We start from the raw sequence: 20,454 nt of genomic DNA, 5'->3' as shown, positions 1-20,454 counted from the left end.
GGACAACTAGTTTGCAGTGACAAGAATTGTCCCCAGAGTTGCAAACCTGATACTCCTGACATTACTTTATATTGTCACTCCAACTGTCTAATCAATAAAAAAGATCTATTGCCATGGATATGAACTTTACCACTACCTTCGTTACCAGTTTGGTGGATATGGGCATCATGAGGCAAGGTAGAAATTGCCTCGTGTTTACTGAAAACCAGTTAATTCTCAGACAAACTGATGTGGTATGTAAGTGATGTATTTACACAATGTCACTGGAGAAAAAGCTCTCACACAAAAGCACTGCTAATGTCAGTAGGGTTGTCCACAGTACACACGCGGCATCCAGCACATACAATTCAAAGCAGACACAGACTCACATATGCTGAGGCACTTAAATATAACCTTCCTACACTCCAAAGAACTCATAGACGAAGTACACATAATTAACACCCTCAGCAACCCCGAATACACTCTTTCAAAACAACACCTAAATCAGCACATACAGCCACATCTCATGGAGCCTCTTCTTCTAGGTCCATAAAGCAAGCCACCACAAAATCCAACATTCTGGTCATTGGAGACTCCACTGTGAGACACACTGATATCCTCTCACCAGGCTGAGTAAGGAGAAAGTCACAGCCATTTGCTTATCGGCAGCTAAGATCTGCCACATTATTCACACATTCAGGTCATTGCACCTCAAGTACCAGTATGACTCAGTCATAGTCCATGTGGGTGTAAATATCATGAGACGTACCTCCCTAGACTATATGAAGAGAGACATCATGGAGCTCTCAGAAAGTGTGTCCCAGGCTGGTATGAACCTATCACTGAGCAGCATTTTACCTTCTCCAAGGATGATGCAACAACATGAACAAAAGATGACTGACACCAGAAACTAAGCCAATTGTTAAAACCATTCTAAGGGCTGCAATATTTGTCAGCAAGGAAGGTGATGGCCATCAGACCACGCTTCTTTGCAAATGGTGATTTGTACCTCTTCCCTCTAGGCTTTAGAATATTAGCTAAAACATTATCCTCCCCCATACTCCTGTTTGTAGGCAATGCCAAACTGAAAGTACTTCCAACATAGCAAATCAAAACCAAGAAAATCTAAAGGTGTTACTACTCAATGCTAGGAATCTAAACAAAAAACCCCACACTCTAGAAGCTCTGTTTACCCTACAGAATGCCAACATCTTTGCGTTCATTGAGGCATGGTTTAAAGCTGTAGAGAGCACAGCGACATTGCAAAGTTATAATGCTTTCCACACATTTAGACCAGCCACTACACATACAGAAACTAAAGTTGAAGGTGTCTCGATTTACATCAGAAATAACTATACCTCAAGGTTGGTCAAACAGGACAGTGCAATTGACCTTCTCCATGTTCAAATCACCACAGGCAAAATCCAATACCACTTCCTTGCAAGCTATAGGTCCCCCTCTGTGATCCAGGAAATCCATAACATGTATTTAAACTTATTGGAAACACTCATCATCCAACCCAATACCATATTCATGTGAAACTTTAATTACACCACTATTAACTGGGAATCATACATGACACTAAATGTAAAGGTACAGAGATTCCTGGATTTTGTAAAAACAAACTCCCTGGACCAAAATGTCAATAGACCAACAAGGGGTGCAACCATACTGGATATGGTCCTCACTAATATGACAGAGTGCTGCACACCCCTTGTGTAATGTCCTCTCTGATAAGGTCAGACCACAAAATGGTCTTCTTTGAAGTAAAAATAAAACCTAAAACCCCAGCTAACCCTAGAATATTGAGGAACTACTCTAAGGCTAGCTTCCTACTATTAAGTGATAACCTGACAACATTTCAAGCCCCCATAAACCCTGAGAACACTGCTGCCTATACAGAACTGTTCACAGAACCCTATACAAGCATGTTAATAGCTGCTTAGATACAGCTGTATCCACTAGGAAGAAGTACAGACCTAACTCAAAAAACAAACCATCCTGGTAGAATCACAACAGGCTGTACAACAGAAGGAAAAAAATCATGGCAAAAATTAGGCGGTGCAGCACCCAGCAGGATAAAAGCATTCAAACTAAACAAACTCAGAGGGCAAATGAAGTCTACCAAAGCCAAATTGGAGATAAATTTGGCTTCCCAGGCTAAGGACAACCACAAGGCATTCTTTAGCTACGTCTGCAACCTCAGAAGTAATACACAATTATGTGCAGAACTCGTTGTAAATGGAGCCACCTGTACTAAGCCAGAAAATACAGCAAACCTGCTGCCTGACAAATTCAGTTCCAACTTTACCCCATTTCACCATCAACCTTCCCTCAAGGAATTACCATCAAATATAACTCCCACTGCTATCACTAGGGAACAGGTCTTCAATGCTGTCTCTAAAGCCAGGAACACTGCATCAAGGGGCCCAGACAATATCCCAGGAGGCCTTCTAACCTTCTAAACAGCATGAAACATGATCTATCAGGCCCTCTGAAATTGCTATTTAACTGTAGCCTCCAAGCAGGCTTTGTGCCTCATGAATAGAGAACAGCAACTGTCATCCCTCTGCACAAAGGTGGGCCATCTACAGACCCATAAGTGTCACTAGTCTCATATGCAAAGCCATGGAAAAAATTATAGAAATGATCAATAATAACATAGGGAACCTCCAAACACTGGACCCAACTCAATTTGGTTTCATCAAGGGCAGGACATGCCTACTCAACCTGGTGGACTTCTTGTTAGCTCCCTCACATGTCGTTTACCATTCCCTGCCTCTGTGGACATCTGGATTGTTTATTCCTCAGACAGTTACATAGGGAACATTTAACTCCAAGGCCTCTCATGTTTTGGAACCACTGGCTTCCTGTTTCCATGTGGAGCCTCCTATGATGGTTTAAACTGGCCCACTGAGTTTCTTTATATCCATAGCATCCCTTCTTGTGCAAGTTTGCCCTGCTATCTAGCTAGAGGTCACCCTTTCTTCCAATCTCTTCAGCTGAAGTCATTCCCAGTCTGTCAATCTGTTTCTCTTATCCTCAAACAACATACTTTGGTGGTTGTTCTTTTATGATACAGTCTGCCATAATTTCAGAAATAGTAATTTAGCACCTTCTCACCCATCTATTAAAAACAATACTTATTTATGCAATGAAATCACTGGCATTTTATTCTGATTTTCTTGCATATTCTCTATAATCTTCAGGCATAAGTTTCAAACATTCAGAAAGAAGATTCTTAACTTTCAAATAGACAAGGTCATAATCATCCTTCATTTTGATAGAACAAATCCAAGAACAAATGAAACAGAGTCAAAACTGGCCGTAATCTTTTATTATAAAACGTAAGTGCTTTCAGGTTAAAAACCCTTTATCAGACAAACTTCACATAATCATGACAGTCTTTAACTATTAAAACATTTCTAAAAGCAACCAATTACTTTCTATACTTGACCCGCCTTTTCTTTAAGGTGGTTTTAAAGGTACAGAACTATTTAACTCAGGTGTGTTGTCAGCAGCCAACTGTATGATCCATCTTAACTCTGCATACTCTGTATCATTGACAATGACCCCCCCTTTCATCTGTGCAATATAAAATAGTGCCTAAGGGGATGAGAGTACTATGTATGCTAGCACAAGGAGATGTATGTCCTGACTTACTAGCGTGCTGGCAGCAGATTAACATAGATACCAGCTTTCGTTATATGAATTTGCTTATAGAATACTTTTCACCTGTTGAAGAGGAACTTCGTAGTGAGGTAAAAGATCGACAGAGTAACTTACAAATGCATTACAACACAGACCAACATCTGTGTAAAATTACCCATGTATTGAATAATATAGCCTTGTTTGAAATAAATCGTAACAAACGAAGATGAAAAAGCTGCAAAGGGACTACCAGGATTTCATGACAGGCTGTATTTTTACATGTCCTTGTGAGCAGGCTAGAACTGAATCTAATCCAGCAGTAGCAAGTAATTTACATACCAACAATGTGTCTACTGAGCCCAGTGGTGTTTTTCAGAATGTTAATGTTCAACAAAATGTGAGCAATGCTTCTATGGCTACAACCACGACAGCAGAAGGTTCTATGGTTGCCATGGATCCTAATAGCAACACCTCCACTATGGCTCGGGCTGATGGCATCACACAGGGGAACTAAACAGCCTAGTATCAGCATGGGAGCAAGACCGAAAACCTCACTTCCTTCTTTTTCATCTTCTTCTTTTTTTGCAGCAAGGGGCAATTTTATGAGTTTTCCTACTTTTCCAGTACCAGTAAGGAAGAAAACAGAAAACAGGTGAGGTCGCTGTGTACAAAGGGATGTGAAATGGAGGAGAGTCATGAACTGACTTATTTTAATGACTGTAATGTATTTAATATAGCTAGTGTTCAACTGACTAAAGAACAAATTAATGTTTTAGGTAAAGGATTATCATTTGTACCTAGTAGGGCGCCAGTATTAAGTGAAGTTATACTGGATTTGCACATGTTTGGGCAGAATGTAATTCTGAATAACATGTTTAGGGGAAACAGCTATTATACTAATGTTATGAAACATCCGAGTACTTTTGTACCAGTTATGCACCCCACAGTGCATACTTTCTTAAAAACGTGTGAGGATGAAATAAGACTTTATCTCGTCAATGCAACATGCAGGTTTAATAATTTAACTTATTTGGAAAGGCAAGCACTGCTAGATTTAGTGAATGATGATAAACTGGTTATCAAACCAGCTAATTAGGGTTGGGCCATTGCAGTTATGGATACTGCAGCATACATACAATCTTTGGATGCCCTAACCAGTGATATCAGTATTTATAGAAATATTTCACCTCTGATGGTTAAGCAATATATAAGTAATGTTGGTAAGAAGCTAAGGGCTTTAAGAATAAATGGAGTGTTAGATGATGACTTGTATGCATTTTTAAGTATTGAGCATCCAGTAATTCCTATTTTAAAGCACTACCAAAAATGCATAAAAATACACTACCACCACCGATGAGACCAATAGTTTCAGGGAGCGGATGGGTTACTGAACATTTATCTATGTGGGTAGAAGCAAAATTGAAAAAAATTGCTTGCTTATTTTCCTAGGATTTTGAAAGACATTGCACAATTCATATCAAAATTGTATGATGCTTGCCAAACTGTAGATTTGAAGAATGTGTTGATTGGTAACCATGGACGTCAATAGTCTGTTCGTGGTCATCACAAATGAATTTGGGTTAAAGGCAGTGAAAGAGGTACTGCATACAGTTAATACATATGATGAGAATACCAACACTTTAATCCTGGAAGCACTAGCATTGGTGATCTTTGTAATGGAACACATTATAGGCAGCAGGTACAGGGTGGTGCCATAGGCACACCCTGTGCCACCTCATATGCTAATTTAGTGTTAGCCTTCTGGGAAGATAAAAATATTTTTAAATGTGAACATCTAAGGAAGACATCAACAATTTTTTATGCCAGATTTGTGGATATTTTTTTTTTTGTTGTGGGCACAGGGCAGTGATGAACTGTTAAACTTTGTTGATTGCCTGGAGAAAACTACAGATTTTCTTAGGTTCTTAGTAGAGCACAGCAATGAAACCATTGCCTTTTTAGATGTCACATTACATAAAAGTGTAATTGGTAAGATAAACACCACCTTGCATAGGAAACAATGCTGAGAGAGATCATTATTTGAATGCACGTAGTATGCATGCATGCATCCTAGGCATACTTTTCATAATATTATGCAAGGGCAAGGATACAGAGTTTCTCGGCTGTGCACCGACAATAATGAGTTTCACAAAGAAACAGATGTGTTAAATGAACATCTTAAGGAAAAGGGGTATTCAAAGGAAAATTTAAAAAAAGTTAAGAACAGTATAATATCTAACAGGGAAGCCAGGGCTAGGCCATGGTTTTCTGACAATAACGAACAGCAGGAAGATAAATTACAGCCACCTAATATGGATGACAAAAAAATACCAAGGTATTGCAATGTTATAGCAATAATGTGAATGGGATATGTGATATTATTAAGCAAAACTGGAAGATGCTAAGATGTGACAATCACTTGAAGGATATTTTAGATGAGAAACCCAGATTTACCTTCAAGCGAAATAGTAATATAAAAGACATGTTATGCATAGATCCTGGTTTAAAAAGTAAGAAGAAAGCTAACAGTTAACCACAAATGAGGGGAAGAAACAACTCCAACTGACAACCAGTAGCCAAAAATGAGTGCTGTTGTAGAAAACACAGTCCACAAACCACGGTATAATCCTTTATTGCAAATACAAATTATTAATGCTCACAGCAATAATGTGTATGAGATATGTGATATTATTAAGCAAAACTGGAAGATACTAAGATGTGACAATCACTTGAAGGATATTTTAGATGAGAAACCCAGATTTACCTTCAAGCGAAATAGTAATATAAAAGACATGTTATGCATAGAACCTGGTTTAAAAAGTAAGAAGAAAGCTAACAGTTAACCACAAATGAGGGGAAGAAACAACTCCAACTGACAACCAGTAACCAAAAATGAGTGCTGTTGTAGAAAACACAGTCCACAAACCACGGTATAATCCTTTATTGCAAATACAAATTATTAATGCTCACAGTTCACCATACATTTTCGTCTATCAAGACTTCATCAGATAACCCCTAAAAACAAACAACAAGCCCTTAAATAGCCCAACAAGTTTCAAATTCACCAATAAAAGCTTGACATTAATTACATATACTAAATACAAAAAGGCACCACTTTAAAACACATTCATTCAATTCCAATGACCTTTGATGTGTTGAATATAAAAAGTATGAACATTTTGTATATAAATATTTAAATACTAATAAATAAATATGTTAAAATGTATAAAATGTAAAAAGGTTTAAAAATATTTCATTCAACTGAGAAAAACTGTAGGTACAACATAAAAACCAATGCAATACTACCCTTTAGTGGCTCATAAAGAAATTTTTCATTTCTTACAATTTGGCTGCTCTTAACTTCAATAGTGGTGCTAAGGAAATACTGTCATTGAGACCAGGGTATCTCCCAGTATCCCAGAAAACCTGCCAGTACAACTCACGATATTCAAGGCGGGTTTCCCACGAACCCCCTCTAGCATCCTTATGGACGACCTCAAGTACAAAAAATAAAAAGTTTGCTTGAGCGCAATTCTGTAGGTGTTTGTATAAAGCATTTTTGTCATTACCTCTACCTATATCATAGAAGTGTTCGTAAATACGTCTTTTTAAACGTCTTTCAGTTTTCCCTACATAGAACGCACTGCAAACTTCACAAGTCACTAAGTAAACCAACCCACTAGTAACACAATTACTATAACTCCAAAAAAAGAAGCAACAAATACCACAAAGCACCCAAGCTCAGGAAAACAGGACCCGGAAGCAAAGTTAGAAGTAAATGGTTAGCCTCTTTGAATTACAAGAGCTGTTCAATATTATTTTAAAACTTTTTTATTGTAAAAACATTACTATAATTAATTAAAATTACTATAACATGTACTTCTAACAAATTTGTTCCTGGCTTTAATAAAGACCTGGTCAGTGTTAGCTATATGTTTACACTGGGCACATGTCCCACATCTGTAAGCACCAGGTCTTTTTCCTTTGTATATAGTTCTCCCTTTTTCCAATAATTCCTTCAAATGAATACCTGTCTTAAACAAAATATTTAACGGTTTATTTTCAATACCCTTAAGGTCAGTAAGGGAAATAAATCTATCCCATTCTTTTTTCACCACATCACCTACCTTACGTGAGTCACAACTGTATTCCATTGTAAGTACCCTATTAAACTTGCCATCCTTTTTCACCTCATTAGTAAGTTTAAAATCATTACCCTTACCCAAAAGAGGCATAAATCTTGTCTTCCGCTGGTTTTTAATATACATAATAGTATCTTCCAATAACTTTGATGGGTATCCCCTCTCCAAAAATAGTTTTTTCAAAAAGACACATTCATCCTCAAAGTCTTCATCCAATGAGGTGAGTCTACTGGCTCTAATCAATTGCCCCTTAAAAATACTTTTCTTTTGCACATACGGGTGGGCACTCTCAAAATGAAGATATGAATTAGAGAATGTCTCTTTACGAAAAACTTTTGACTTAATACCCCCTAAGGTTTTAACAATACTTATGTCCAAAAAAACCACATTATTGTAAGTAGTTTTACTAGTAAATTTTAGAAAGGTAGCAGTTGTATTTATGTACTCCAAAAATTCCTTCAATTTCTCCTCTGATTCTTTCCAAAAAATGCAAATATCATCTAAAAAGCGCCTATACAAGACCCAACAGTCACAAAATCTGGAACTGAAAATATATTGTTTTTCCCACCAGGCTAGGATAATGTTGGCATATGTGGGGGCACAATTGGCCCCCATTGCCACCCCCCTTAACTGGTGGAAATATTCACCACCATAGTAAATAAAGTTATTTTTTAATACCATTTCCATCAGGTTGAGAATAACCTGTAACTCATCACCACTGATATTACATTTGTCAACCAGGGCAGCCTCAAGCCAACTCAAACCACCTTCCTGTGGTATAACTGGGAATAAATCTTTAATATCCACTGTTACAAATATAATATTATCTTAAACCTGGTTTATATCAATATCCAAAAGAAATTCCCAAGAATCTTTTAAAATAGTTTTTTCCATGCCCCAATGTTTTTTCAACTTCACATCACAATATTTTGCCAGAGGCATAGTCTTCAAGCCTTCAGCAAACACAATGGGTCTAAGGGGGGGGGGGTTCATTAGATCTTTGTGGACCTTAGGGATCCCAAACATAGCGGGTATCCTAGGTTGGTGCATATGTAGAAATTTAAACGTATCTGTGTTAATTAATCCTTCTAGAAGCAAATCATTAAGAGCCAGTTCAATTTTCTTGTATGCCACATAAATCTCATTTTTAGAGACCCTATTGTAAGTAAAAGAATCCCCCAAAATGTCATGCATTTTTCCTTCATATATGACTTGGTCCATAAGGACTGTTCCACCTCCTTTGTCTGGTTTCAAAACTCTAATCTGTGAATTCTGCTGAAGTTCACCAAGTACCCTTCTCTCTTTTTGATTCAAATTGTATCTTCTCGATTTACCTATTACCTTTCTTATTTCCTTCTCCACTATGGACTCAAATTTTTTCAATTGTGGATGTAATGGTGGATTTTATATATATATATATAAATATATATATATATATATATATATATATATATATATATATATATATATATTCTATATTCAAGAAAGCTAACAGTGTTTCCTCTGCACACATGAGAACAGGGGCTTTTCCCTGTAGGCATTGCAAAGCATGTTCAAATGTGAATGGTTTAAATTATTTTATACATCCTGTTACAAACAAAAAATACACATTTGAGTTTTATGTAGATTGCCATACAGAGAATGTGGTTTACTTGGCATGCTGCAAGTCATGTCCGAGTTTTTACACTGGAAAAACTAACCGTAAGTTAAAAATAAGAATATTGCACCATTTGTCATCTATTAGACAGAAAGATAAACATAATGCTTTGTACCAGCATGTTTCCAGCTTTCCAGATCATACATTTGTTTTTATGGTTCTGCATGTTGCACAGATAAAAAAAGTGTGTGTGTGTGTGTGGGGGGCATTGTCAATGATACAGAGTATGCAGAGTTAAGATGAATCATACAGTTGGCTGCTGATAACCCACCTGGGTTAAATAGTTCTTTACCTTTAAAACCAGCCTTAAAGAAAAGGCGGGTCAAGTATAGAAAGTAATTGGCTGCTTTTAGAAATGCTTTAACATTTAAAGACTGTCTTGATTATGTGAAGTTTGTCTGATGAAGGGTTTCTTAACCTGAAAGCACTTACGTTTTATAGTAAAAGATTAAGGCCAGTTTGGACTCTGTTTTGTTTGTTTTTGGATTTGTTCTTACAAGAGGTTTGAGAGGAGTCCTTAAGGGAAGCTAAGAGACTTGTGTTTCTCTACATTTCATTTTGATAGAATATACATTGTTTCACCCTTGAAACGAAGAGCAAAACTTCACACACACACTGCACATGATTTATTTGGTGCTGATTATACAAACGTTCAGCTGCCCACATTAAATTATCAATGTCATCTCCCTCTTTATACTGAAGGAACAATGTCCTGACGATGTTGCCATCCCTGACTTGAGATGTACCCTGTAACTCACAAGCCCTTGGCTAACAGTGAGGATCTTTTTCTTATGCTGGGACTGCTTCTCTCTTACTTGAGCCATGTGACCCATTCCCTGAGCCATGTGACCCATTCCTACTCATACTTCTGGGGGCTCTCACTGCTCTCAATTCCTTTCATTCTGCTGGCATTCAACTTGCTCTGCAAGCTCTTTTATTCTTTCAACTACTTTATGCCATCTCATCTCAGTTCATGTTTCCACAGTTCAAACTTCATTTTGAAAACATGTGATGATGTACTAGGCTGTTCTTTTGCTGTATGCTACTCTTCTACAGCCCATGGGAGGCTAAGGTGTACCACTGACATTTTGCATATTCTTCAGAGCTCATTTTGCCTATTTATTAACTTATATACCTAAAAAAATAAAATACCTGATCAGCAAGGTATTGTTCTGTATACTTAATTTGTGTCTGAAAGGGTACTACCTTGTGGCTGCAAGTTTGTTTATATATACTTTTTAGTGAAAAAAATCCAACTATACAAATCTCTCTCTCTCTCTATATATATTATATATATATATATATATATATATATATATATATATATATATATATATATATATATTTATATATATATATATATATATATACACACACACACACACACACACACATGCACATATATATATATATATATATATATATCAGTAAGTATATATGCACACATGCATGCATACATACATACATTTGTACATATATACATATCTTGACATATAAATATAGATAGATATAGATAGATAAATATAGATATAAATGCACTAACTCCTGGAGCGCTGTAGCTTAGAGTTAAGGGAAGACTCAGAGGTACCACAACCTTGGACAGTTTAGCTTCACTTTTGTGGGAGTTACAGTTACAACCCTCATAATTTCAATAGAAACCCCCTTTCAGTTTTCTCTACAAATCAATTTTTAGCAAAACTCAGAAAGTCAAACTCATTCAACTGAATAGACAATCAAAATATTTTTAAGCTTGTCCTGAGAATATTAATCCTTGGAGTTAACTGAAATTATAAATCAGAATCAGAATCACATTTATTGGCCAAGTATACACACACAAGGAATCTGACTCCAGTTTCAATGACTCTCCAAGTATGAATTACATAAATGACATAATATATATATATATATATATATATATATATATATATATATATATATATATATACAACTATTAAGAAGAAGACTAAAAAGTAAATATACATAAACATACAAGGTATGATGATGAAGGTATGATGAGGTACATGGAATTTTTGCCCCTGTATGTGGTTGGGGGGTGGCCCCCATAGTTTCTGATTTCCCATTTACCCAAATGGGTTAAATTGTCCACTTTGATATGAACATTGATTCATGGACACAAAGCATGTCTTGTAACATATGAGAATGGAGACGTCTTGAACAGGACTGGTGAAATCATGGACCCCGGTATTTCTTATATTTTATTACCACCATTTTCACCTGTTTAATGTTTTATACAAGCAGAGGTACATGAAACTGCTTTTCCATTTCTCCCTTTGCTGATTAATTGTCTCTTATTGACTATAAAATGTGCTGTTTAAGATGATACTGTTTCAACTTAATAAAATAGAACAATAAAGAATAAGGCAGTAAATTCTAGATGGGGTTTCCATGAAATGTAGCCACCTCTCTTCAAGAAATGGGGATTTAAATGTGCATAACACCAGTAAGTGGTATACATTTTATAATAATAATTTCAAGTTCCAAATGCAACTTCTGTTAGCGTGCTCTCAGTGAACTTTATAACAGAAGCAATTTCCATTGTTTCATGAGGCTGTAAGAATTTACACAGGTCCTTATATCCTCTCCCCCCCCCACATGAGGGATAGCATATTCATTTTCATACCACAAAAGGGTAGCATAGTAGTGGAACAGTCAGAGTTATTACTGCCTTAGAGTGCTTTGTTTTCTAACTCAGTATTCACCTGTAAAGGTCTTTAGTCTGCATGTCATCTCTGTGTCCAATCTTTTTTGTCAGGTGCTCAGTTTTCCATTTTACCAGTTGTCCAAAGACATAGCACAACTACATTAGTTATCCTCTAAACTGCCAACAGATGTGTGCATAATGTGTAAATGTTAACGTGTGCAGTGTCCTGTGAGCAACTACTGCCCTATCCAGGATGAATTTCTCCACCTCATATTCACTGAGTGCTAAGATAGGTTTCAGCTCCTCAGCATACCTCTCAACCTGGAAACATCAAAAATCTGGACAAAGGCAAATGAAAAACAGGTACAAATCTGTATGCTGATTAACATAACATTTGCATACATAATTATGTAACCCCACCCACTCCGATGAAATTGTGAGGTACCAACTTTCAAACACAAACTGAAGAACAGACAACCAAAATATGTCCCCAGACCATGTAGTAAATAGTAACCATTTTTTTTAAATGTGTAGCAATAATGTTCACTGGGAAGGGAGAAGATGAATGCTAGGATTTTGTTTTTGGTGACTTGCAGTATGTGGGTTTTGTGGTAAAAGTAGGGTATTTAATGGTAGGCAATATTCTAATCTTAACAAAGAATATTATAGTTTGCTAGGACCTCCAAAAGTAATTCTCCATGGCCTACTGATCAGTGGTGTAGCTAGAGTTTGTGCTGCCCAGGGCTGTCTGAGTTGGCCACCCTTCCCCCTCACAAAATCATGATCAAACGGGGCCCCCCATACAAACGCCTCCCCCCTGCAGCAATTCCAATGTCCCATTACGTAGCTATTTTGCCCCATTTATCATAAATACTGTAATGTGCATACTGCTTTACTTCTACAATGATTATTTGCATTTCATTTAAAACATTTATTTTACATTTTATAACACAAACACTAATAGATATCTGCTAAATAAAGCAATACAGTCTCACAATGAAAATAGACTTAGCATTAAAACTTCTCAGCCCTTGAAAGTAAACTCACATTCATTGAAATAGCACTGAAACCCACATTCAGAGAAAATGCATCTGGCCAGTGGCTGATAAAGATTACCTTTGGGCTGTTTTCAAATCATAGGCCCCTTGGACATGAAACATACATGTTTTCTTTGATACACCCTCCAGATTGTATTAAATTATATTCCTTGTATAATATAGCACACGTGTTAGAGCGCATTTTAAATTTATTGTTTTGAACATTTTTCCAGTAAGAAATGAAACAAAATGCATGAACCAATAATGACAAAACTGCTCAATTCAGAACATTTTCATCATAAAAATCTACTCAGACTTCTACAGTCCACCAGTATCAGTAAGTATGCACAATTTCTGCAGAAGTAAAAGTCATCTAAATAATTCCACATTAAAGAGATATGTAACTAATGAAGAGATTGCTGCTAGCAAACTACTTTATATTTCATTGTTTCATCTACAAATAATGTGCCTTGTTGCCCTTGAGGAATAAATTGCCTGTTACATTAAAATAATGATAAGCTAGTAATATTGCAATAGTGAATGGATGACAAACTGATAACAGGTTCATAGTTACTCGGTATCTCCTCCAAAGAGGACATTCTTGGGACTGCAGCATCCACCCCCCCCCCCTTTAAAAGTACAACATAGTACATTATCAGCAATCCAGCTATATACTTTGGGAGTAAAACCCACAGCCTTCTGCATCAGAGGCAACTATTCTACCTCTTATACTACTAACACAAATAGACTTGGCATAAGCAGCATTAAACTTCTCTCCCCCTGAGAAACCATACAGCACAAGAAATCAGGAAAAAGTCAAAATTTATTGGTGGGGGGGACAAAGTCCTAAAACCAGGAACACATTTTAAACATTGCTTATATAATCTTAGAAAAGTTGCTAGAATAAAATGTTTTGTGCTACCATGCATTTCCTGAAAGATACGAAGACTGAAACTTAAATGGCTATCATTATTTAGTGAATTCATTTCTCACCAATTTGCTAGAAAACCACAAATTATAAAAGGAACAGACCAAAGAGCCAACCATTGAAAACAAGTGGTGGTGTGAGTAGGGAATTCAGGCTGTTAAGGTACAGGGTTTGAGCCTGAATAACTCTAACCACCAGGTATACTTAACTAGGACATTTTACACACCACACACACACACACACACACACACACACACACACACACACACAAATAGTGTTTGCCGATAAACTAAATACACACACACCCCTAATGATAAAATAATGCTTGCAGATAAACTAAATATGGCCAGCAACCTAATGATAAAATAATGCTTGCAGATAAACTAAATATACTCCCCCATGATAAAATAATGCTTGCAGATAAACTAAATATGGCCAGCAACCTAATGATAAAATAATACCTGCAGATAAACTAAATATGACCAGCAGCCTAATGATAAAATCATGTTTGCAGATAAACTAAATATGGCCAGCAACCTAATGATAAAATAATGCTTGCAGATAAACTAAATATGGCCTGCAGCCTAATGATAAAATAATGCTTGCAGATAAACTAAATATGGCCAGCAACCTAATGATAAAATAATGCTTGCAGATAAACTAAATATGGCCAGCAATCCAATGATAAAATAATGCTTGCAGATAAACTAAATATGGCCAGCAGCCTAATGATAAAATAATGCTTGCAGATAAAGTAAAAACACACACCCTCAATGATAAAATAATGCTTCCAGATAAACTAAATACAGCCAGCAGATATAATAAAACAATGGCTGAGCAGCATGATAAAATAAAACAATGGTTGAGGTAGCAGCATGATAATATAATGCTTAATGTTTGCAGCTAGCAGATAAACTAAACCTAACACCTAAGGATAAAATAATGCTTTCAACCAGCAGATAAACTAAATGCACTCACACATGACTAGCAGATAAACTAAATACACAAATTCCTGACCAGCAGATACTCTAAATGCACATCAGTGGACTTAAAATGCACACAGTTCAACAGTTCTTGGCCAGACTTACTATCGATGCAGATAAATGCACAACAATGGACATGATAAAATAAATTAATTGCACACTTGGCCAATCCAGCAGATAAAATAAAGAGAAAGCTGACGGGCCTGTTAGATAACAATTTTCTTACTTGGAGGCTGGGACATGTGGGTGGACTCTGCAAAACTTATGCACATCATCCGCCATCGCTGCTATATTCCCTATTTCTGAGTCCAACAGGCGTAGCTGATGTCATCACACACACCCCTGTAGGCTGGTGATGGGTGGTGACATCAGCCAAAAATTTAAAGTGGTAATACAAAAAAAAAAAAAAAAAATAGACCGGGAAATTCGGAAATTAAGGGGGCACTCCGGAATTCATGGCACCCCAATATTTTGACCTCAAAACCGGTAAATACAGAGGAATTCAGTACGGTTGAAAGGTGTGCTCCCCAGTGACCCTGAACTGGTTACTGGATAAAACCAGTCAGTGGAGAATGAATGAATGATTGATTTGAGTACCATGTCAAGTATATTATAGATGACTGAGGCCTTCATCATGCCAAAGTTATGTTGATACTTCAAGGTATGTATTCAGTACTATTATGCATATATTCAGTACCAGTATTTTACTGGTGTGATTTTTTTTTTTTTAAATATTCTGTAGATCTGTGTTATCAAGTTTTATGCTATGTTATATGGGTTGGAGATGGTGGCACTGACGAATAGACAGGAGTCAGAGATGGAGGTGGCAGAGTTAAAAATGTTAAAATTTGCATTAGATGTGATGAGGATGGACAGGATTAGTAATCTGTATATTAGAGGGTCAGCTCAGGTTGGACGGTTTGTAGACAAAGCCAGAGAGGCAAGATTGTGTTAGTTTGGACATGTGCTGAGGAGGGATGCTGGGTATATTCAGAGAAGGATGCTAAGGATGGAACTGCCAGGTAAGAGGAAAAGAGGAAGGCCTAAGATAAGGTTAATGATGTGATGATTGAGGACATGCAGGTGGTTGGTGTGACAAAGCAAGATGCAGAGGACAGGAAGAAATGGAAACAGATGATCCACTGTAGTGACCCCTAATGGGAACAACAGAAAGAAAAAGAAGATTCTGCAGATCTGTGTTATGTTTTTATCCATTACTGTGGTCACAGTCATGGTATAAAAGGTCTTTCTGGTCAGTTCACTTACTTTGTTATGAAATGAAAAATAAACAGGTTAAATACCTCAGTTGCTTAGCTCAGTTCTGTGAGTAATCTAGATTTATACTTCTCAGTTATGGTTGTCTACATTGTTATTCATTTATCTGAAGTTTTCTTTATTAATACTTGCAAATCAATAATTAGTTTGGAGTATATTTATATTTGTTAACCAAGAATGTCCATCTGGAATGTCACATTTTCAGCTGAGTGCAGGGAGAAAAACGATCTCCAAAAATGAGACAAATAACATCCACAAAATGTGAAAAACAATGTAACAGACTACATACAGCAACAGAGAAATGTAAGAAATTATAAACAACCCTTTCTAAATAAAGGAATATATGTTCTACAGATTAATCTTTGCATGGCAGATATTCATACAGAAATAGAATAAACGCTGATGCCCCTTTTAGCTAATTTCACTCATATGGTGACAAAAATACTGTATTTTATGGAAATAAACTGTAAATTTTCTTCCGTTCACATTTCTTTATTGCACTGATTTGCACCATACCAGGCCTGAGACAGAAAATGTTTGACAAATGAATGTGCCCTCTCAGTTAAACCTGTTTGAAACCTGCTGTCTGATCCATAGTTGACATTACCATGATTGCTTTATTGTTCACATTTATGGCATGTAAGCAGCAAATGACCACAGATCTCAGGAGAAATACAATGCTTGATATATCTTTTTTTATGCAGGAAGACACTATTACAGTAATGTATGCTTTTGGGACAACTGACATATTTTGGTACCATGGAAATAATCGAGGTGCAAAATCAGTTCTTCTATTGAACAAGTCATACTATACATCCTCACCAAATGTGACTGCCTTCTTTGATGTGCAGATTCAAAATGTAAGTCCTATATTAACAATGTTTCTTCTAATTTCAGACTACAGTGATTTTATTAGATGATCTTATGGCTCAGCTATTTTGGGTGAGGAAGAAGGAATCGAGGCACTTTCAGTTGTTCTTCTGGGTATAATGAAAGTGTGAGGTGTGTCAAGGGTTTCATTACTTCGTTATTGCATATTCCATAGAATATCTAACTTTAAAATGGGAGAAAAATATGTCAGTGACAATGGACAGGATTTGAAAAAAAATTCTGTTGCAGTAACAGTTAGTCTCTTATGTTTTATTTCACTATACAACAGCCAACAGGATGACAGGTTCTGAACCATAATAAATCTTTCCTACTAACTGTTGCATAAACAGTAAGGCTAATTTTGCACTACTGTTGCAGAAAATATGGTACAACACTACAGAATGTTAATAAGGATTCTACTACATTATTCCAGAGCAGCTCCTAAATGTTAAAGCAAAAAGGTGGTGCTATGTTGGGGTCAGATAGATGCAGAGAAACCATTCCCTGTCACAGGGTTTGTGTCAGTTGTCTTTATTTCCTATATATCTTCTCTCGGCTTAATTTCTCCAAGTCATCTAATACTATGATGGGAATGGACCATAGCTATATGATGGCTCCAATGTACATCTGGAATCTAATGGCTTATGGTAATCTGTACTGTGCCATTTTATCTTGTCCAGTCTTTGCCACATCTTTGTCACATGTCTGCAGCATTCATGGCATGCTATCTCTGCAAAATGCTAATAATAATATAACTAATTATAGTAATTGTTATTATTAACCTTAATTTAAAGAAGGAATTTTACAATATCTATGCAAATTGAGTATATTTTATACGCATGTGCGTTAACACGTCCGCACTATGTAATATATCTTAATGTGCTTTTATTGTGCTCTGTATATTTTATTGATTTCTTTTTTATTTCTTTATTTGATTTTACTGGCTTTGTATTCCACTGTAAACTAAATTATAGATGACAAAGGTCAGCTGTGGGCCTCCATATCCAACCAGTAAACAAAGTAAAATGCTAAATACAATAATCATTCAGATGTCACTTGGTTACGATTTTGTAAAACACAATGAAACAACATTTCGGTACAGAACTGCAAATTTTACCTTAGGCATGATCATTTATTGTATTGAAATGACTACCTTGGGATTTCTAATAGTGGAACTAAGAAGTGTGACTGCAGGGGAATAAATAACAGCCCCAGAAACATTTAAAGGTAAGACAGGTATGGCCTTTGCAGTTAAGAATTTTTGAGTTCCCAGTAAGTAGCTACTATTTCCTAGTATTTTTATCCAGACATTTCATTAGGGTAGGTTACAATACTTTTTTGCACAAGTTTATATTATTATGACAAGTGACGTTGGTGGTCAAGTGACCGCATTATTAAATCTAAATTCAAATTTTAATCATACTCGATATGCAAAGTCATTGCATGCACAACTGAATCTGGTAGACATATTCAGAATTAATAACTTGATACTACAGGATTATACTTTTTACACTTATCTGTCTCTATCTTATAGCATAACTGATAGCATCCATGTCTCATATGGTAACACTCAAAACTCTATTTGCAATCCTGACTGATGCCATGAGGCACTTTCTTTTACTGGTATTTTATTTTTATTTTTTATTTATTTTACATTTGTTGACCGGGCTAGTCTGGCTGGATACATGTCCATTTTCAGCAGAGGCCCGAGGAGAAAAGCTCCACTATAAGCTAAGAAAAATTACAATAAGATATAAATCTAATTATTCTAAGATATAACTACAATCAGAGAAAATAGAAAACATTGGAGTGAGGATAAATTCAAGAAAATCAAGTTAAAAGTACGCAGATAATTAAATATCACATAATTGTGCAGAAAGTACATACTTAAAAACTAACAGTAAAAGGAATAGAACTAATGAAGTGCAGAGATGAAAAAGAGTGGAGAAGACACAGGTTAGTCAGGTGTACTACAGGAACAAAGCCAATGATTTTGGAAGTATTGTTTAATTTTCTGTTTGAAAAGTGGCAAGGATGTAGTCAAAGTTATGTCACAAGGTAAGAGATTCCAAGTTCTACCTATTGTGTTACTGAAAAGGGAATCACCTGCTGTATTGTTTGCCTTTATAGTTTTTGTCATGAGTTTACTAGATGAGCGAAGTGAGTTAAGATTGTTGCAAGGGATTAGTAGTTGTGAGAGTATAGGGGTGTAGTCAGGTTGGTGTAGTATATTGTGGGCAATAGTGAGTTGAGGAATTATAATGTGGTTTTGAACTTCAAGCCAGCCTAGTTGTTTTAGGTTTATACAATGATGGGTCCTAAAGGGGTTACTAGTGGCGAAGCGAGCTATATTGTTATAGCAAGTAGCAAGTTTTTTTAGATTGGTTTTCTTTAGGTTAGTATAAATTGGGGAAGCATATAGTAGGGTAGATAGAAGGTGAGATTGTGCAATCTTGGTTCTGGTTGTTGGGGTTAGGAAAGGTTTGATACGATATAGGGAACCAATTTTTCTGTTAACTAACCTGATGTTGTTGTTAATGTGCTGGTCAAAAGAGAGATTATTGTCAATGGTTATTCCTAATAGTTTTGTAGTTGGATCAGGAGAGATGATAGTACCATTATTAGAGAGAATGGAGAAATTTAAGGGGGGAGACCGAGTGGTGGGGGTGAAGAGGAGAAGTTTTGTTTTTTAGGCATTTAATAGGAGAAAACGTCTAGAGAACCAAGTTTCTACAGCATTAAAGGTAGTTTGGGTTAGTGAGATCAGCTCAGTAGAGGAAGGTGCTGAGCAGATGAGGGTAGAATAAATAAACAGGTATTGTATTAGATCCACTCCCACCTTCACTCTGGAGACTTCTCCTTCCTTAATAAGTTTTGTTTTTTTAGGGAAAAACTGTAAAGGTTAGTCAAGGAGTTTATGCAAAGTAATTGTTATATCACAGCTATTCCAAGATTATAGAGCCTTCTTGCTATTACCCTCCCTAAGGCTGGGGCCATACAGATCAATCCTGGAATAAATTTGTGGCTACTCATCCAGACATCTAGTTTAGGTTTAAAGAAAGGCAATGAGTGACACTGCATAACATGCAGGGAACGTTTATTCCAGAACTTCTGGTAGAGCGGGGTTATAAACTTGTTCCTTCACTGGGATTTATTTGTTGGTGATGATTTTGGTTCCTGGTGGTGATATTCATGGAAATATTGGACTTGCAGAGAAACATGAGATACAGGACAAATGGGTCTCTAATAGCATAGTAAGCAAGAGAGAGA

At 36.4% G+C, this 20,454-nt stretch overlaps 1 protein-coding gene across 1 annotated transcript in view; it reads left to right on the top strand.

Annotated features, from left to right (window-relative positions):
• The window catches only part of LOC122808237 (DBH-like monooxygenase protein 2 homolog), a 107,989-nt gene extending 103,845 nt beyond the window's left edge, over positions 1–4,144 (top strand). The window contains exon 3 of the mRNA XM_044079199.1: positions 3,926–4,144. Within this exon, the coding sequence (XP_043935134.1) occupies positions 3,926–4,144 (219 nt within the window). The remainder of the gene's footprint in view (positions 1–3,925) is intronic.
• The last annotated feature ends 16,310 nt before the right edge of the window (positions 4,145–20,454 follow it).

The sequence above is a fragment of the Protopterus annectens genome, chromosome 8.part0, assembly GCF_019279795.1.
Source record: "Protopterus annectens isolate FY-2018-M chromosome 8.part0, PAN1.0, whole genome shotgun sequence".
NCBI lineage: Eukaryota > Metazoa > Chordata > Ceratodontiformes > Protopteridae > Protopterus > Protopterus annectens.
This window is presented reverse-complemented; position numbering and strand designations above follow the sequence as displayed.